We start from the raw sequence: 16,142 nt of genomic DNA, 5'->3' as shown, positions 1-16,142 counted from the left end.
CAACCTCTCATGGTCGAGAGGGACATAGTTTATTAGTTGGACTATAAACCAATTGTTCAATAGATGATCAGTGGAAGCTTAAGAAGCAAGATGTATTTACAGGGGTAAAATGGTAATTTTGACCTAGTTGTAAATATGAACGACTTGTGAATGATCCACTTACTGATTATGGTTAAACTAAGTGGATAGAAATATATCTACAATGATGAGAGTGCAACCATCAAGCTATAGTGGTATGTCTCGGTGGTTAACAAATATTGATTAATTTGGGTCAAAGAGTTTGATCAATTAATCTCAAATTGTTGAAGTTCATGATCTATAGTCCATAAGGTCCCTCTATTAGCTCGTAAAACATTACACCTTGGAATATTGAGCGAATTTGAAGTGTGCAAATTCGAAATTAGGGTTTGAATTTGAAATGTTCAATTTCAATTTTTAGGGTTTGGATAATTATATTCAATATAATTAAATGCCTAATTTTATCGAAATTAAACAAAATTGGAGAGTTTAAAATATTTAAATATTGATTTAAATTTTGATTGCATGAATAGAGATTCATGTTTGAATTAGGTGTTTTATTAATTTGATATTTGATAATAAATTATTATTTAATTATTTATTTATTTATGTAAATACATTTTAATATTGAATTTTAGTTTTTATATAATTTAATTTCAAAGTAAAATTAACTAGATTTAAAATTCAAATTAAAAATTATTTTTAATTTTAAAGTGGGTTTTACCCCAAAATTAAAATTGGTTTTGTGATTAACCCATAATCCAACACTTATGCCACTTAGTTAATGCATTTTAAAGTGTCAATTAGCTGAAAGATTAAGTGTTTGCATGCTTGAACTTATTAAATACTTCAATTTTCAGAAATTGGAGTACTTGCATACTGAATTTTTTAAAATTCTGAACTCTCTCAAACCCTCTCCAATCCCTTATTCAATTCCAACAATTCCTCTTAGTTATGAGTTTTCCCCACTCAATTCAAGGTTGAGGATAGTAGAGAAGATCCTCTCGATGGTCTACTAAAGATTTGGAGATCTAATTTCATGTAGAGAGTAAGGATCAAGAGGGAATCTACAAAGGTATACATTTTTTAAACCCTCTTTCTATTAAAATTTGTTTTAAGCATATTTTGAATTCAAATTAAGTATAATTAGAGTGCTTAATGATTCTATTAGCTTCCACATTTTGCATATTTATTCTATCAAAATCAAGATTAGTGGTTAAAAAATTATTGTAATAGTTCGTTAAAGGTTTGAGTTAATTTTTTATTATGCAGGTGAAGGTTGAGTTGAATTTTGTAAGGGCTCTTTCATATTTTTATGCTTTTCCTAAACAAAAATATATGTTTATGTGCATCCAACCAACTATAAAATAATTCCTAAAAACAAATTATTAAATCATGTTTAAAAACACAAATTATAAAACAAATGTTTAAATAAAAAATAATTTGGGATACTTGTTTTAAAGGACAAAACTACTATAAATATTCTCAAATACAACAAAATATCGCTGTCTGTCAAAATATTTATCTGTATCACTGATAATGTCTATCACTGTTCATCATTTCATTTATATATTTTATTATATTTATAAATAATTTGACTCATTTTCTGTATTTGACTATCACTATTCTAATAATTTGAACAATATCACGGGATAAAAAATAGGTAAGAATTTTTTTTTTTAATGAATGTTTTAGGAGGTTTTACTAAAATGTAGGAATTAAATAATTTTCAATCTAATAGCCTTTTTTAAAAAAAATTAAGGGGAAAATCCAAACAAAGAGAAATAATTTGTATTTCAAACACATATATAAAGCGATTTCAAATGCGTCAGCCCCTAACAAAGAAACACAACCGCTAGTTTTGGTAAGCTTCAACCGCCGCCGCTGCTTCTTTTTATTATTTTTCTGCATCATCCTTCCGATGGAGAAGGTGGAAATTAGTAAGAGGAGAATGATTGTGAACTGGGGAATGTCAAATGTGGCTTCCACCCTGTATTAGAAGTGAAATTTTCAAGTTAATTTTAAAAGTCATAAAAATAGTAAAATTTAATTAATTATAATTGTTTTAACGATTTTTAGTTTCTTAATAAAATAACTCTAAAATACGAAAAGTGAGTACTCAATGAAAAATCGAGGTTAAAAAATGTAAATCTCAAAACATAGGAACCAAATTGAAGTAAAACCGAAATATCAAGACTAAAATTTTAATATTTTGAAACTTAAAGACTAAATTTGAATCTAAACTCCAAACTTAAGACTAAATGTGTGACATTTTAAAACTTAAAAACTAAATAGAAACTAAACCCAAAATCTAGAAACAAAAGGGTATTTTTTTCCTAAATTTTAAAAACCAAAACCAAAACCATGATAAAATAGAACTTAAATTTTGTGAACAAAAAATATTTCATGTTCAATAATTTCAGAACAGGATGAAAGAGTAGATTGTTATCTTCTATAACTTGCGCCAATAATTAATAAACCTAGCTTTTGGAAAAGAACTGCTGTAAATCATTAATTATTCTTATATAAAAACAGTAATTTTAATATATATATATATAACAAAAAAAGCCTTTTCAACATCTGATCTGATGGTCAAAGTAAATTAAATAAAAGAATACAAACATTTCTTCCTTTCATGCTGTGTAATAGAACTGAAAAACTTATTTCTTTGCATTGGTGATGACTATAACCTTTTGAACTTGTTGGTATGCTTAACTGCCTTCAAAGTTCTTGTAACTTGTTAGTTGTTCCTTGATTACATTCATATCATGGCTTGAAAGCAAGGCTGAAAAAATATGAAATCTGAGATTAGACATCAATATGGGCAATAAGATTATTAATCTTCGATTTTTTAAAAGTAATTCTAAATTTTAGCTGGGACTTTTGTATTTTTTAACAGAAATCTTTGTTTTTCGAAACAAAACTGAATATATAATGTAGCTGAAATTATGTACAAAATTCTGGTTAAGATCAATTAATCACAAACCAGGTAAATCCCACATCAAGCCTTCTCAATTTATCCATCTACAGCAGTGGAAATGCCAGTTGAAAAGAACTGCTCTGCTCTATCAAGAAAACTGCTAGGGAATCTATAATGCAACATCACAGATGCAACTTCTATTGCTGGTTGATTGTGCTTCAAAGCTATTTCATCAGATGCTTTAGCTGATCTATTATCTCTGTGGTTTCTTGTTTTGTTACTTCTATTGCTATTTCCTGAGGAACCTCCTCCAGGTCTTCCTAAGGAAGTTTTTGTCATTCTGCCGACGTTGCGGGTGGTTCTAATGGTACCATCCGTTTGAGGTTTTCTAGACTCGGGACCATTTGGGTTAGATTCATTAGATTCCTCGTTCTCTTGAGTTGAAGTCGATTGTAAAGCTGGTACTAGTGGATTATTTTTGCAGGATCTCAATAATGAAAGCAGCATATCTATACTTAGCTCTTGCTGAACAACAGACTTGTTCTGTTCACACCCATAACAGGCAGCAACCAGGGTACTAGCCAACACTGGCATCAATTCGGGGTCGCTGAAGAGCACAAACGGCAGGTCGCACACCTAAGCACATAAATCTCATTCGTCAATTTCAGTGTTTTTTAATGCCCAAGACAGAATGTCCTGCTGGAGCCTTAGCGCAAGACAGAATTTCAGTGTTGTATGTATAAAAATACATAAAAAATAAAATAAAATAAAAAAAATACATGTTTGCAACAAAAACTTTGATGGAAAGAAATGAGACCTAAAAAAGAATATAGAAAACTCAATTTCATCCAAATATGCAACTAGGGATGGGATCAGTATGGTAGTATACTAACCTTGTGGAGTATAGTTGGACTCTTCCCCCAGCGAAGGACTTCTTGATTCTCAGGATGGAACAAAGCAAAATGCCCAAGAATGGATAGAGATTCGAGAAGCAGAAGACCAATCTGAGGATGATCAAGCAGGTTTTAAAGCTTAAAACTAAACAGTAACGCATAAATACATAATGGTGCAATTAAATTTAAAAGGGATAAATTATTAAGGCAAGGAAAAAAATTGACATCAATGAATGTGTATGAACCCTCAAGATAGATTATGGCTACTATCCTATCAACTAGGCGACTAGTGACCACACCGTATTTCTTAAGTGTTTCTCTAGACTAGAGAGTTTTTCCTAGTTCCTTCCACTATCGTGGGTAGACCAATCTGCCTGTCCTCCAGAAGTATAGATTTTATTCTAATGGGCAAAAAAATTTTGGATTATTGCAAGCTTAGCAGAAAAGCAGGTTTGCTCCAAATGAATTTCCTGGATCCATGCCAGCATCTCAAACACCACATCCTGTCGGCCAGGGGAGTATTTCTTTTGCCTCTACACAAAGTCATTCTCGTTAAATGTTGGAGGTTTTCATTGGGAATTATAGCTTTGAGGGGAATTACTCGCTGGAAGCTCTAGAGGCCCCTGGCCATTTATTCCCGAGCGCCGCGTGCAGTTGGACGAGTGGTTGAGTTCAATTGTGGCTAGAATTTTGTTTTGGGAGGATATTTGGCTGCTACAAACTTCCTTACTGCTGGGATTCCTAATACTGCACAGAATTGTTAATTCCAACGACTTCTTTGTTAATCAATGTCAGTCTGACGAACACCACCAAGGGGTTGACTCTTAACATCCTATCATTGTAATGTACAACTACGGCTATGACGTTCACTTCTGTAGCCAAATAATCAATTAGTTTCGAGACTCAAGTACTAGCATATATGGAAAAAGGATGTTCCTACACTCAACAAAATAGCAAATGTAAGTTACCGGATCACTAGGAGCTGTCCACTTGCTTGAGCAATGCGAGAGAAGGAAACTCATTAAATGGAAGAACTCCATTTTTAGGTCTGGTCTAGCCTGAAAGAAGATACGAATGCAGCCTAGTTAGCCTGGAGTTAGACATCTAGTAATTAATCTTTCTTTCCATGAAGATTTAGTAATTCATATCTAAGGATCAAATTCAAGAATCCACTTTTGAACTAAGTTCGAGAGATTGAAAATAGTCATAGACAAAGTTCCACTTGAAATAATGCCAACTTACTAGCACTCGCTGCATAAATTTGAGATCCAAAGAGGCTAGATTATTTAACACCTTCAGCACACCAGTAGCAACATCTTCAAAGTTAGACGGAAGGATATATGAAGCCTGAAACAAAAATAAAGGTATCTCAAAATTGAAAACATAAACAAGCAGCTGCTAAAACTTTCAAAATATAGCTACTTCATGTGACTAAGACAATAACTGACGTAAAATATAAAATGGGGAAAACAAAAAACTGATAAATTGTTTAGGAAAGAAAAAAGAAAAGAAAAGAAAAATGAGAGAGAGAGAGAGAGAGAACAAAGCTTTTTTTTTGGGGGGGATAAGAAACATTTAATTGTTGAATGAAATATCGAAAAGAGTAAGTTGAGGAAAGAATAAAATGGGAGAAAACCCAATTACATACAAAAGCAGACCCCAAAAAAAAAGAATACATCAAAGGAGATCGAGGGGAAGAGTAACAAACGTACAAGCCAATCGATAAAAGATATGAATCAAATACAGACCGGACCAAAAAACAAAGCATCACAAAGATCCTTGATGAAGGCAGTAGGCACAACAAGAATGTTAAAGTCCACACTTCAAGAAGCCCAATTTCGATGAACGAGAGCCACCAAAAGTAGAATCCGGAGATATATTGATCTATTGTGTTAAAACAGTAGTCTATCAGGAAAAGTTGCACTGAAAGTGCTATTTTTGGTTAAAGCAAGTTTGGAACAAACAACTGGCCCATTGTGCTAAAACACTAGTCTATCAGGAAAAGTTGCACCAAAAGTGCTTATAGATTAAGCTAGATCTAAAAAATGGATTTAAAACATATCTGACAAAAATCCATCAATAGTGTAAACCAAAAAAATTATAAAAGTTAATATATTAAACATCAAAATAAAAAATAATAAATATCATAATGATTTTGTTACAATATTCACGATAATCACCAAAAAGAGAATGTGGCAAGATGAGCATGAAGAAACGATAAATTCCAGTCTGCATGGCTTGAAGAAATTGAACACTAAAATTTCTAAAAATAGAAACATAAGTTAACACGTACATTAACTGTTAAAGCCATATAAATTAGCTCAGAGATATAATGCATTTGGCAATTTAACGTACCTGTTCGGATGATAATCTATTGTTTGCTTGCAGCAATACAGCTGTTAGTAAAGACAGGAGACCAACAATTCCAGTATCAGATATAGCAGATAATAGATATGCTAGTGGTGGTTTCAATTTTGTAATATTTTTTATCCTTTCGTCAGATACAAGATCCACCGGTTGTTTTTTATCCCCTTGGGATACAAAAGATTTCAAGACAACTTCACCATCTTGTGGATCATCGGTCTGGATAAGATTAACACCATTTGCCTCAATCGAGCAATCAGTCTGCTCCCTCTGACCACAATCACTGGGTTTCATCCCATTCTTTATCTTCTGCTCACATGATTCATCATCCAGTTGATCTACTGTCATTTTTGGATTTTGTACAATTTTACCACCATTTAACCCAGATTCTGGAGGGCTACTATCCTCAGTGGAACCAGTTCCAAGAAAATCTCCAGAAACGACAGAAATAGCAATTCCACTTTCATCCCCTGCCCATTTTTCACTATATGGTAATACACAACTAATGGTACTATCAGTTCCAGGTCTTGATGTTAAAACCACCAGAAGACGTATACTTAAGAGAATCGAAGAAGGAAATGGGGACCCTTCCACCTGAGGTCTATCATAAAGTGCAAAAAGATCCCGAAGACGTTGAATAACCTGGTAGGCAACCAATAGTTCTAGCAAACCATCCCACATTTGGAGTTGTGGTCCTTCAGAGTTTATATGACCAATTATTGTTGTGATAGTCCACAAAGACCCATCCAGTACTTCAGAGCTCGATTCAAAATTTTCAATAGACGTTCTGCTTGATGGAACCCCATTACCAGGAGCATTAATAGAAGCTGCAATCTTAATGTAGTTTTCAAGGGCTGTTGAAAGCATTGGGATGATTGGTGGCAAGAGATTCTGCGCAAGAAAGTAACTTCTGTTTGCTGATGCAGATAATACTACCCTTAGCAATTTTAATAGGTGTATCATCACTTGACATGCTTCTGGTTTAGATGTGTGAGAAGCAGGAAGGGCAGAAGCAATAAAATCAAGTAAGCCAGCTTGGCGAGAAGCTTGCAGCTCAAGTTCCCTTCCATCCAAGTACTAAAAAACAAAAACTGTCAAATAAAACATCTAACAGCATACAAGTCAAATAGACAAGCAATTATTTTTATTTTACAGGAAAGCAAGTTATGCTATCTTAGTATAAAGACATGCTTTGAAACAATTCAACATCACAATCCTCAGATGGATGAATATAAATTATGCATAGAGAAGTTACAAGCTGTGACACCAATGACACATCACTACTAGTATTGACAGGAATAGAACCAACAATCAACTAAGATTACAAATACCACATCTCATAGTTTCACATAAAATTACTTTAAATCCATGCACTCATACTGCAAATTCCCAGCTTAAGCACCATGATCTTTTCTTCCTCATGAATAATTACAAAAGCATGAAAAATATAAAAAACTCACATCCTAAAAGGTAATATACCCTACAAACAAGTTGATGAATGGACAAAATGCAGGAATGGAGAATTCACACTGTTCAACTCTTTACCGTCAAAATACAATTTAATAATATATAGACACAAGCAATAAATTGGGACACCATGCAACCAACGAAATAGAATATTGGCGTTTGATAATACCTTGATCATTTCAGCAATTATCAACCCTAAACTTGCAGCCCCTTCTTTTCTTGCTTGGCGAAGTTTCTGAAGTTCTTGAAGCCACCTACCTATTTTTGCCCTTGCAGTTCCTATGGATGTTCTATATCCAATGCCAACATTTTCAGCTCCATTAACGGGCTCAACAAATTCGTATTTCAGAGCCATAAGCCTCTGTCGAATTCTTTTGATCCTTCGTTTCATGTGTTGTTGCATTGTTGTCTTACCCAATGCAAGACCAGAACCCAAGTCAGAGCTACTTGGCCCCTGCTCATCACCATTATTATTAGGTGTTGATTTACTTGGACCATCCTTATGCATATATCGTCGCAGCAAGGGTGAAGATTGGTCCCTAAAATCCATAGAAGCCCTCTCCCGTATTTGCTCCAAATAAAACTTTCGTCGTTGTTCACTTTCACTGAGTCGCTCGGCCAATTTCTGGGCCATAAGTTCAGCTTCTTCTTGCTGGGCTCTTGCTCTTTCCTCTTTCCTACGAAGTTGTTCCATGGCCCTCGCCTCCCTTGCTGCACTAGATGCTTTCCGCTCTTCTTCCCTTCGAACATGAGCCTCTTCCTTTTTCCTCTGTGTTTCAGCAAGACGCTGCAATTTTTCGGCTTCGATCAATTTCTTCCGTTCTAACACTGCTTCTTCTCTAGCCATGTCTTCCTTTTGTTTAATTTTCATTACCTGAAGTTTTTCAGCTCTCCTTAACTCAGAACCGTGAAGCTTCTGCCGCAGCATAATCTTTTTATTTTCTTCATTTAAGGAGGTGATGAAACGAACCTCATTCACCTTACTACTTTCATCACCAGCTCTCTTCACAACTTGAGCTAGGAAAGCTTCATGTCGAGATTCACTGCGCTGGTGGCGAGCATACATTCCCTCCCGTAATTTCATAGTGCGTACAGCCTGCCATTCATTAACACGATTTAATTTCTCCGAGGTACGCTGCAGTTTCTGAACCCTTTCATTCTCTAGTTCACTTCTAATTTTCATTGCACGAGCATGCTTTTCTTCTGCCTCTCTTTTCACATCTAAAGAAGTTTTCTTCTTCTTGTCTGGGGACATCAGTTTATCATGTAGCACACGTACACGCTCAGCACTTTTCCTGCTCATGCCTGGCAAATGTGAAACTCGAGAACTAATCCGAACAGATGATGAAAGTATGTCTTCCCAATTCCTCTTTTCTTTCCATGCATCCATGGATTTCCGAGCACCCATATTCCTCTTCTCTTTTTCCTTGTCTTTTTCAGAAACAGTTGCTTGTCTTTTGGAATGTTCTATAGGTTTCTGAATTTTCTCACATGTGCCTTCGGCTAGAGCCCTTTCTCTTCTAGAAACTAACCTTTCTACATCAGATTCAAGCTGGTCGCGCTTAAATTTTACAGCTAGAGGTGGCTTGGATGAATTTATAAAAGACAAGGAATTCTGTGGGCGTGAACGTATATTTTGCACAACATTAACCTTATCGGTACCAAGAGACTCAGTATTCTTTTCTTTTCCACTAAGACTCCCTGGAGTGAGATCTACACCTTTGTTTTCTGCTGTCTTTGATGCTGAATCTGCGGCTTCATGCACTACACAATTTATTGTAGATGTTTTCTTCATTTGATCCATACACTGAGGACTTAGACACTCATTCCCAGGGAGTTTTTTGCTTGCCTCAAGCATGTTGGCTCTCTCTTGCCGAATTTTCTTAAATGCCTCAAGTGATGACGATAAAATCTCTGCTTTATGAGGAGAATTTGTCATCCGCCGAACCTGCATTATTAATGCATAACTGGGTTTTAAATTTTAGAGGAAGATTAATTGATAAACTCGACAATGAAAAGGTTAATTCTGTCATACAAACAGATTACATCGATACAAAAGAGGGTCAAATATATACTAATTTTCCCTATGAACCGCTGAATTAGAATTCGAGAATCAAGAACTATCCACATATTACGTAATAATAGCACTCTGTCCTAAACATTACAATAATAAGGGCAAATTGCACATGATTGTAACTACTGCAACCACAAATATTTAATTTTAAAAATTTAAAGGAATGGAGAGGATAAGGTTCCTTGACTCCCCGTTCTAGACAAAATTCTCCAGTGCCTCCAATTGACTTAAATTGAAAAGTAGTAGATGATAGGCAATTTATCACTCTAGTTCTCTACTTATAACTAGAGCCTCTTTTTTCTTTTTTCCAAAAACAAACATCCAAGGAATCCCAGCTGACAGCATTGCAAACTTTTCCAATAGCAATTCTAAGGTCGAACCCTCCTTAATTGCAAATATTACAGTTTTAAATAGCCTTGTTAGCAAGCAACAAGAAACTCATCAAGGGTTTGTTCACCCGCCACAAAAGCATGTTGATTAGTAGGGATAATAAAAGGCAACACTTGATCCTCTTCATAAATGCCTCAGAGATGATTTTACCAAGCTAATCAAAAATCTAATTTCTTCTTGATTTCTTCAGACACAAAACAAATGTCTTGTGCATGGTGGAATCACTCATGTCTGTCCTAGGAATTCATGAAACTCCCCAAGTAAATGTAGCCTAATGGCGTCCCCTTTTCTTTGGTTAAAAACCGCTCATCAAAATTTACGTAACAGCCCAAATGAGTCATAATGAATGAATGAATGCCACAAAAGGGTACATCCAAAGCCATCTAAAAAAGGCATATGGCTTTGAAAGAAAGCAAAAAGGGATAAGAAAAAGGAAATTACATAACCCTCCATCTCTGTCACTCGTAGCCAAATTACAGTCCTCATAGTTGGGAACGGCATTCATGAATTTTTGAAAACTAGTGATCTAAGGAGAGGAACAGTGTAGCAATCCTCTTTTCGAGACACCTAGTTTTAGCGTTCTAGCCCCAACTAATTCATTTCCTACAGTGGATCATTTTTAACTCTATCCCTCCCTTTAGACCAAGCTAAAACTAGAAGTTTAAAAAATCCCCATATCTACATAACCCAAGGCTCAATTCTATTAAGATTTCTTGCTTCCTCACACAAAGATTGCCAAGGGTATTTAAATTCTAATCACGCAAAGCAGACCAAAGATAATTATTTAGACAGAAGTGTGCTCCTTTTTCTCTTGTGTGTTCCGAAATTTTCAAGATCTCCTGGTTCATTAAGAATGGAAAAAAGGCAAAGTTAGAAGACCACAAACATAAAATGAAAAAGAAGAGAACTAGATATCTATGACAAATTTTTCCTACTGTCAACATCCAGAAAACTACTTACTAGAAGCATAGGAGTCAATATACGATATATTTTCCAAGTTCTTTACAAAAGAAACATCACTACAATCAAACAATTCACAACAGAAAATTAGTTACTTGAAGCATAGGAGTTACTATATGATATACTTATTGTTGCAAAAAGAGAAGCTATAGCCACATCAGAGAATCTGAAAGTTGCTTCGCAGAAAACAGACATACTCGAGCTCACCTCCCAAGAGAGAGCATGTGGCCTACAATGGTCACTCTTCATAGTGATTGGCATCCCATCAACAGACTGAGAAGACAACCTCTTTACCTCTTCAAACTCCTCAACCCTAGCATTTAGCTCTTTAAAGTCAGATGCAGCCTCTTCAAGAACAAGAATGGCTTCTTTCATCTGTTCCAAGTCACATTCCAGCTCACAAAGGAGATAAAGTTCATCTACAGCTCGATTAAGATTCTCAAAAAGGAAGCACCAGAGCCGCTGCCTAAACCTTTCTTTACTCTCCCCTGTCTCACCTTCACTGGGGACACTCGCAACTTGCACATTATGAGTTCCACTCCCTTGTTCAATTTGGGGTTCTTCAACCAAATCAAAGGAACCCCCTGAATTTTCACGTCTACTAGTTTCAGTTGGAACTGACTCAGCATTCTGAACAGGCAATGACAAGCTACAAATCTCAGTCTTACCTGCTGCTTCATGGAGCACTGGATTTTCTACCTCAGGTAACTTGATAGCTTTCAGGACTTTTGGCTCAGTTACAATTTCCTCACAAGAGAGAGAATTAAAATTTGAACTGTGATCATCTACAGGTTTGGTGTGTTCAGTTCCTATACCCTTGAAATTTGAGCCATCAGTAACCGGACAGACTGTTGCTTCACTATTACTTAATACTTCCAAATCTTCTATGAATTCCCTATTTATATCTTGATGGCTAACTTGGCATAATTTTTCCTCATTAGTTGATAAAAGAGTCTGATGAGAGGCCTCCTCTTCTCTGACTGATGCTGCCACCAATTTGTTTGCTTGGGTATCTATGGACGAAGAGACGAGTGAAGCCAAGTCGTGCTTAACCTCATTTTTTTCAGAGACACCTAGATCAACCTCTCCAATATTACCAAACTTTATTTCAACTCCATTAGCACTGTTATTCAATACCAAACTATCATCCTCTAGATCACCCCATTTGATCTTTTGAACCAGTCCAGGCATATCCTTATGGGGGACTTTCTCACACTCTCCACTTCCAGCATGAGAATCTGCAATGTGTAAAACAGATGACTCGGGGAATTCAGTGTCCTGTCTGACCATGCATTTATCAGGGCAATGTGAATCTCCATTGCCTCCAATTGATGTAGCAATAGAATTCTCGGTATTACTTTGGGTATATACAGCATAGCTTCCTCCTGATGTTGGAGGATGAGACTTTGAGTTTGACCTGTCATTTTGGGGATTTTTATTCACAAGATTTGGACTGCGCAAAGAATTAGACGAATTTTTTCCCGTAAATCCTCCAACCCAACTCTGTAGGGAAAACTTAGAACTGCTCCTGTGCTTCTGGGAAACAGAGTAGAAAAATTAACACAAATGTTAGCTTCGCCACCACAAATATATGACATGATTAGAGCATTACCAGGAACGTAAAATAGATAAGAATGAACCCAGTACCCAGAGGTTGAGGAAACTGAACACTTATGAAAAAGAATGGGCTGACAAGGATAGTATTAACGTTATATCATATGATGCAGTGCATGTAACTCAAATTTCAGCAAAAGTGAAAAAAGAAATGCTTTGCATAACATTTACAGCACCTCGAAAAGGAAAGAAGAGCCCAACACATATCCAAGTATGCCGGTAAAATTTTTAGAGCACCTACATTACAAACAAATAACTCTGTCGCTCAAGCTTTCATCTAACAACAAAACATTATCTTTAGATGCAATAAAAGAACCCATTTTAAAGAATCTGAGTCTAATGTCCTTAAATTCTTAGAGAAATCACTGAAACAAAGAAAGTAGCTACCAATCTTTTTCAAACTGACAAACACAACTTTGAAGAGGAGAAACTCTTATACACTTCCGCGGAAGAAAAATGAAAAGTAACTCAAAGATTCAGATAGAATAAATCGGTGGGCTTCGGGGACTTTATTCGGATGCCAAGAATTGTTCGTTCATTCATTCATTTTCAGCGTTCCCAACAATAAATAATAACAATCATTCATCTCCCCTCGACCCACTTCCCAACCGTCAGAAAAAGGAAGAAGAAGAAGAACTTAGCCGATAATAGAGTTGGCACCTTTTTGACTTCGAACCATCCTGATCCCTGATCATCCACTCCACTGCTGTTCTCCATCTCCAATTGATCAAAACTCAGATGTCATTTTCCAAACAATGCAAAACTAAAAGAAACAGTAAATCAAAATCCTTCAATAATACCAAAATCTTCCAAGTCGTAAAACCAAAGCTAACCTTCCTAATTCTACGGCATCACAAATCATCAAAATATATATATATATATATATATATATGGAAATTAGTTGAATCGATCATATCTATGAACGACGGGCGGGAAACACAAAAAGACTGCTCCTCAAGAAAATCGGAAAATAGAAAAAGTGGGTCCAATTATTCATGCGAAAACGGAGCTCTGAATAATCGGAATTCCAGTTCGCCTGAGGAACAATGCAAGGAATATAGTGTCAAAACGTAGGTGGCCATGGCAGTGGCAGTTGGGGAAGGTTTTTCTAGGGCTTTATTTTTATGCAATAGACACAGTACAGATACAAGAAAGGAGGGAAAAGTAGGTGAGAAATTTGTATATTATATGACAGCGAAAACGAAGAAGACGAAGAATTGAAGGGTTGAGATGAGAACGTGATTTCATTTAGGAATCCATTTCTACTGTGTAATTCAATCAAATTTCCTTGATCGGTTTTAAAAATTGGCTATAATAGCACAGCTCCGTCGTGCCGGAACCGCCTTTCAGTGTCCTCAGAAATACAACAACATATACCCATTTTATACTTTTCATTTTTTTCTCTTTGTTAGTGATCAGATTTTCTTTTTGTTGGTTTTTAATTTAGTTCGGTTCTGTTTTTCCGATAAAATCTTGAATTTTTTTAGGAGAAATAAGCGATTGACTGACTTGGGCAGTATTAAACTGTCCTTTTTCCCAAAAAAAAAAAAAAATTAATGTTGAGATGAGTTTGTCTTCCCTTAGGGTGTGTTTAGTAACCCTAATAGCATGTGATTATAATATAATGTAATAAAAAATTAATGTTTGAATTGAAAGTTTTGAGTTCGATTTGTAATACAAAACTCATTATGTTTTCGTAGTTTTTAATCTAATCCTCTTTTTCATCGTTTTCATGTTTTACGATCTCATTTTTATTTCGCCTTCAATTACTCACGTTTTCCAATACTTTCTGATTCCAATTCCAACACTCCTGTAATCGTGATTGCATGCGAGCTATCCAAATACACCCTTAATTTTTTAGGCCCCGTTTGATAACTATTTGGTTTTTTTTAAAAAAAAAAAATTAAGTCTATATCATTGACATTTCTTATAATGATTTGCATCTTATTTAAGTACAATGGTTGAATTCTTAGCTAAATTACAAAAACAAAAACAACATTTTGAAAACTATTTATTTTAGTTATGAATAAATTGAAGATAAAAGTAGTGTCCATCAGCTTAATATTAAAAAATAAAATAATTACAAAACTAGATCTTAATTATTGTTTTTAAGTCTTGTTTTCAACTCATCATATATTGTTTTTTTTTTTTTTTTTTTTTTAAAAATAAATTTTTTTTTTTTTTTTTTTTTTAAAAAAAAAATTTTGTTTTTTTTTTTTTTTTTTTTTTTTTTGAAAATTAAGCTATTTCTTTGATTTTGTTATTAAACAATCATATTGGCTTGTTTTATCATGACTTCTTTGTTTATTATCTTTTTCTCTCATTTAATTTTTATTTGTCAATATTTGTCTGAGATCTGTATTACTTGAATTCATTAGTACATATAATCAAAGGTACATTATTCGTTTTTTAAAAACAAGATAAAAATAAAGACTCAAATTATTCTTTTTAAAATTTTAAAGGCTAAAATACACAATTTAAGAGCTGAATGACAAAAATAAAGTTAAAAAACAACATAAACATTTAGAAATTATAAAATATTAAAAAAAAATCAACTAAAATAGAATTTTAGAACCTAAAAAGTATCAATAATCTAGATAGATTAAAGATTAATTTAAAACCAATTTATATGTTTTTTTTTCTTAAATTTAATTTGGTTGACTCGTTTATATTTATAACCTAGACTCCAACGATCTAGATTAGGTTAGTTGTATCAAATGTTTGAAGTGACTAACATTTTTATAACTCTCAGTTAAATACATGTTTAAAAATTTTACGATTCTACTCAGTAATTATAAGGTGTGAATTTTTAATAAAAAAAAAATTAGTATAATCAAATTAATCCAACCCAATATTATAAGTTGGTTAATAAGAACTTATTGGAATTAACAAATCAACATGTTTATAACTTAATCCAATCCACATGTCTTTTTTTTTTTTTTTTTTTTGGGGGGGGGGGGGTGCTTTCTAATTAAATTTTATCTCATTGGAATGTATTTCTATGATTAATCCAATTAATTATTGAGGTTTGCATATTGGGTGGGAGTTTCAAACTAGTGAATTATTATTTAATAAAGTAGAAACCAAAAAAAAAATCTAGTAAAAATAATTTTAAAAAATTAATAAAAAAACCAAAGCCCAAATCTTACCTTGTCGACCTAATTTCTTCGACCAAAAAAACTATACGAGACATCCATAGACTAGTCTTCGATGAAATGATACTTCCAAACAGTTAGATTGGATTTAATAAACATGTTGATAGGGTGATTTTGATCCAATTTCTGACAAATTATCATAATCTCGATAATACAAAAACTCAAGAATATGAATATTCACTATCAATATATTTGTTTCAATTTCGTATAGTTTTTCTTCATCTATCCAATGCCATGTTTATAGATTCTACCTTTATCACGTATCTGAATTAGTTTAATACAAAACT

General features: G+C 34.1%; 1 protein-coding gene across 4 annotated transcripts; it reads right to left on the bottom strand.

Annotated features, from left to right (window-relative positions):
- Positions 1–1,795: 1,795 nt before the first annotated feature.
- LOC120070833 lies at positions 1,796–14,102 on the bottom strand. 4 transcript variants are annotated; one of them, XR_005480029.1, is made up of 11 exons: positions 13,361–14,102; positions 12,877–12,937; positions 11,294–12,622; positions 7,832–9,610; positions 6,187–7,272; positions 5,074–5,178; positions 4,800–4,889; positions 3,832–3,942; positions 3,005–3,574; positions 2,709–2,803; positions 1,796–2,008 (listed from the first exon to the last, which is right to left on the bottom strand). XR_005480029.1 is itself a non-coding variant. In XM_039022721.1 (9 exons), exons 1-9 carry the CDS (start codon positions 13,393–13,395, stop codon positions 3,035–3,037), a joined length of 5,136 nt encoding a protein of 1,711 aa, XP_038878649.1. In that variant the 5' UTR covers positions 13,396–14,102; the 3' UTR covers positions 2,907–3,034. The 4 variants fall into 4 exon arrangements, 1 of the variants encoding a protein (XP_038878649.1); XR_005480030.1 differs by lacking the exon at positions 12,877–12,937 and having other exon boundaries at positions 13,361–13,406; positions 13,534–14,102; XR_005480031.1 differs by lacking the exon at positions 12,877–12,937 and having other exon boundaries at positions 13,361–14,101.
- Positions 14,103–16,142: the final 2,040 nt, after the last annotated feature.

This window comes from Benincasa hispida, chromosome 2 (genome assembly GCF_009727055.1).
Source record: "Benincasa hispida cultivar B227 chromosome 2, ASM972705v1, whole genome shotgun sequence".
In the NCBI taxonomy this organism is placed as follows: Eukaryota; Viridiplantae; Streptophyta; class Magnoliopsida; order Cucurbitales; family Cucurbitaceae; genus Benincasa; species Benincasa hispida.
The sequence above is the reverse complement of the archived record's forward strand: the minus strand, read 5'-3'. Positions and strand labels throughout refer to the sequence as shown.

Bases quoted from the DNA above. Each gene is read 5' to 3' on its own strand.
- LOC120070833 (XM_039022721.1), bottom strand. From the start codon at position 13,395: ATGATCAGGGATCAGGATGGTTCGAAGTCAAAAAG. The intron at 12,623-12,876 runs GTGCTGTAAATG...TCTGTTTCCCAG, and splicing joins GCTCTTCTTTCCTTTTCGAG to AAGCACAGGAGCAGTTCTAA. The intron at 3,943-4,799 runs GTAACTTACATT...GATCATCCTCAG, and splicing joins GGACAGCTCCTAGTGATCCG to ATTGGTCTTCTGCTTCTCGA.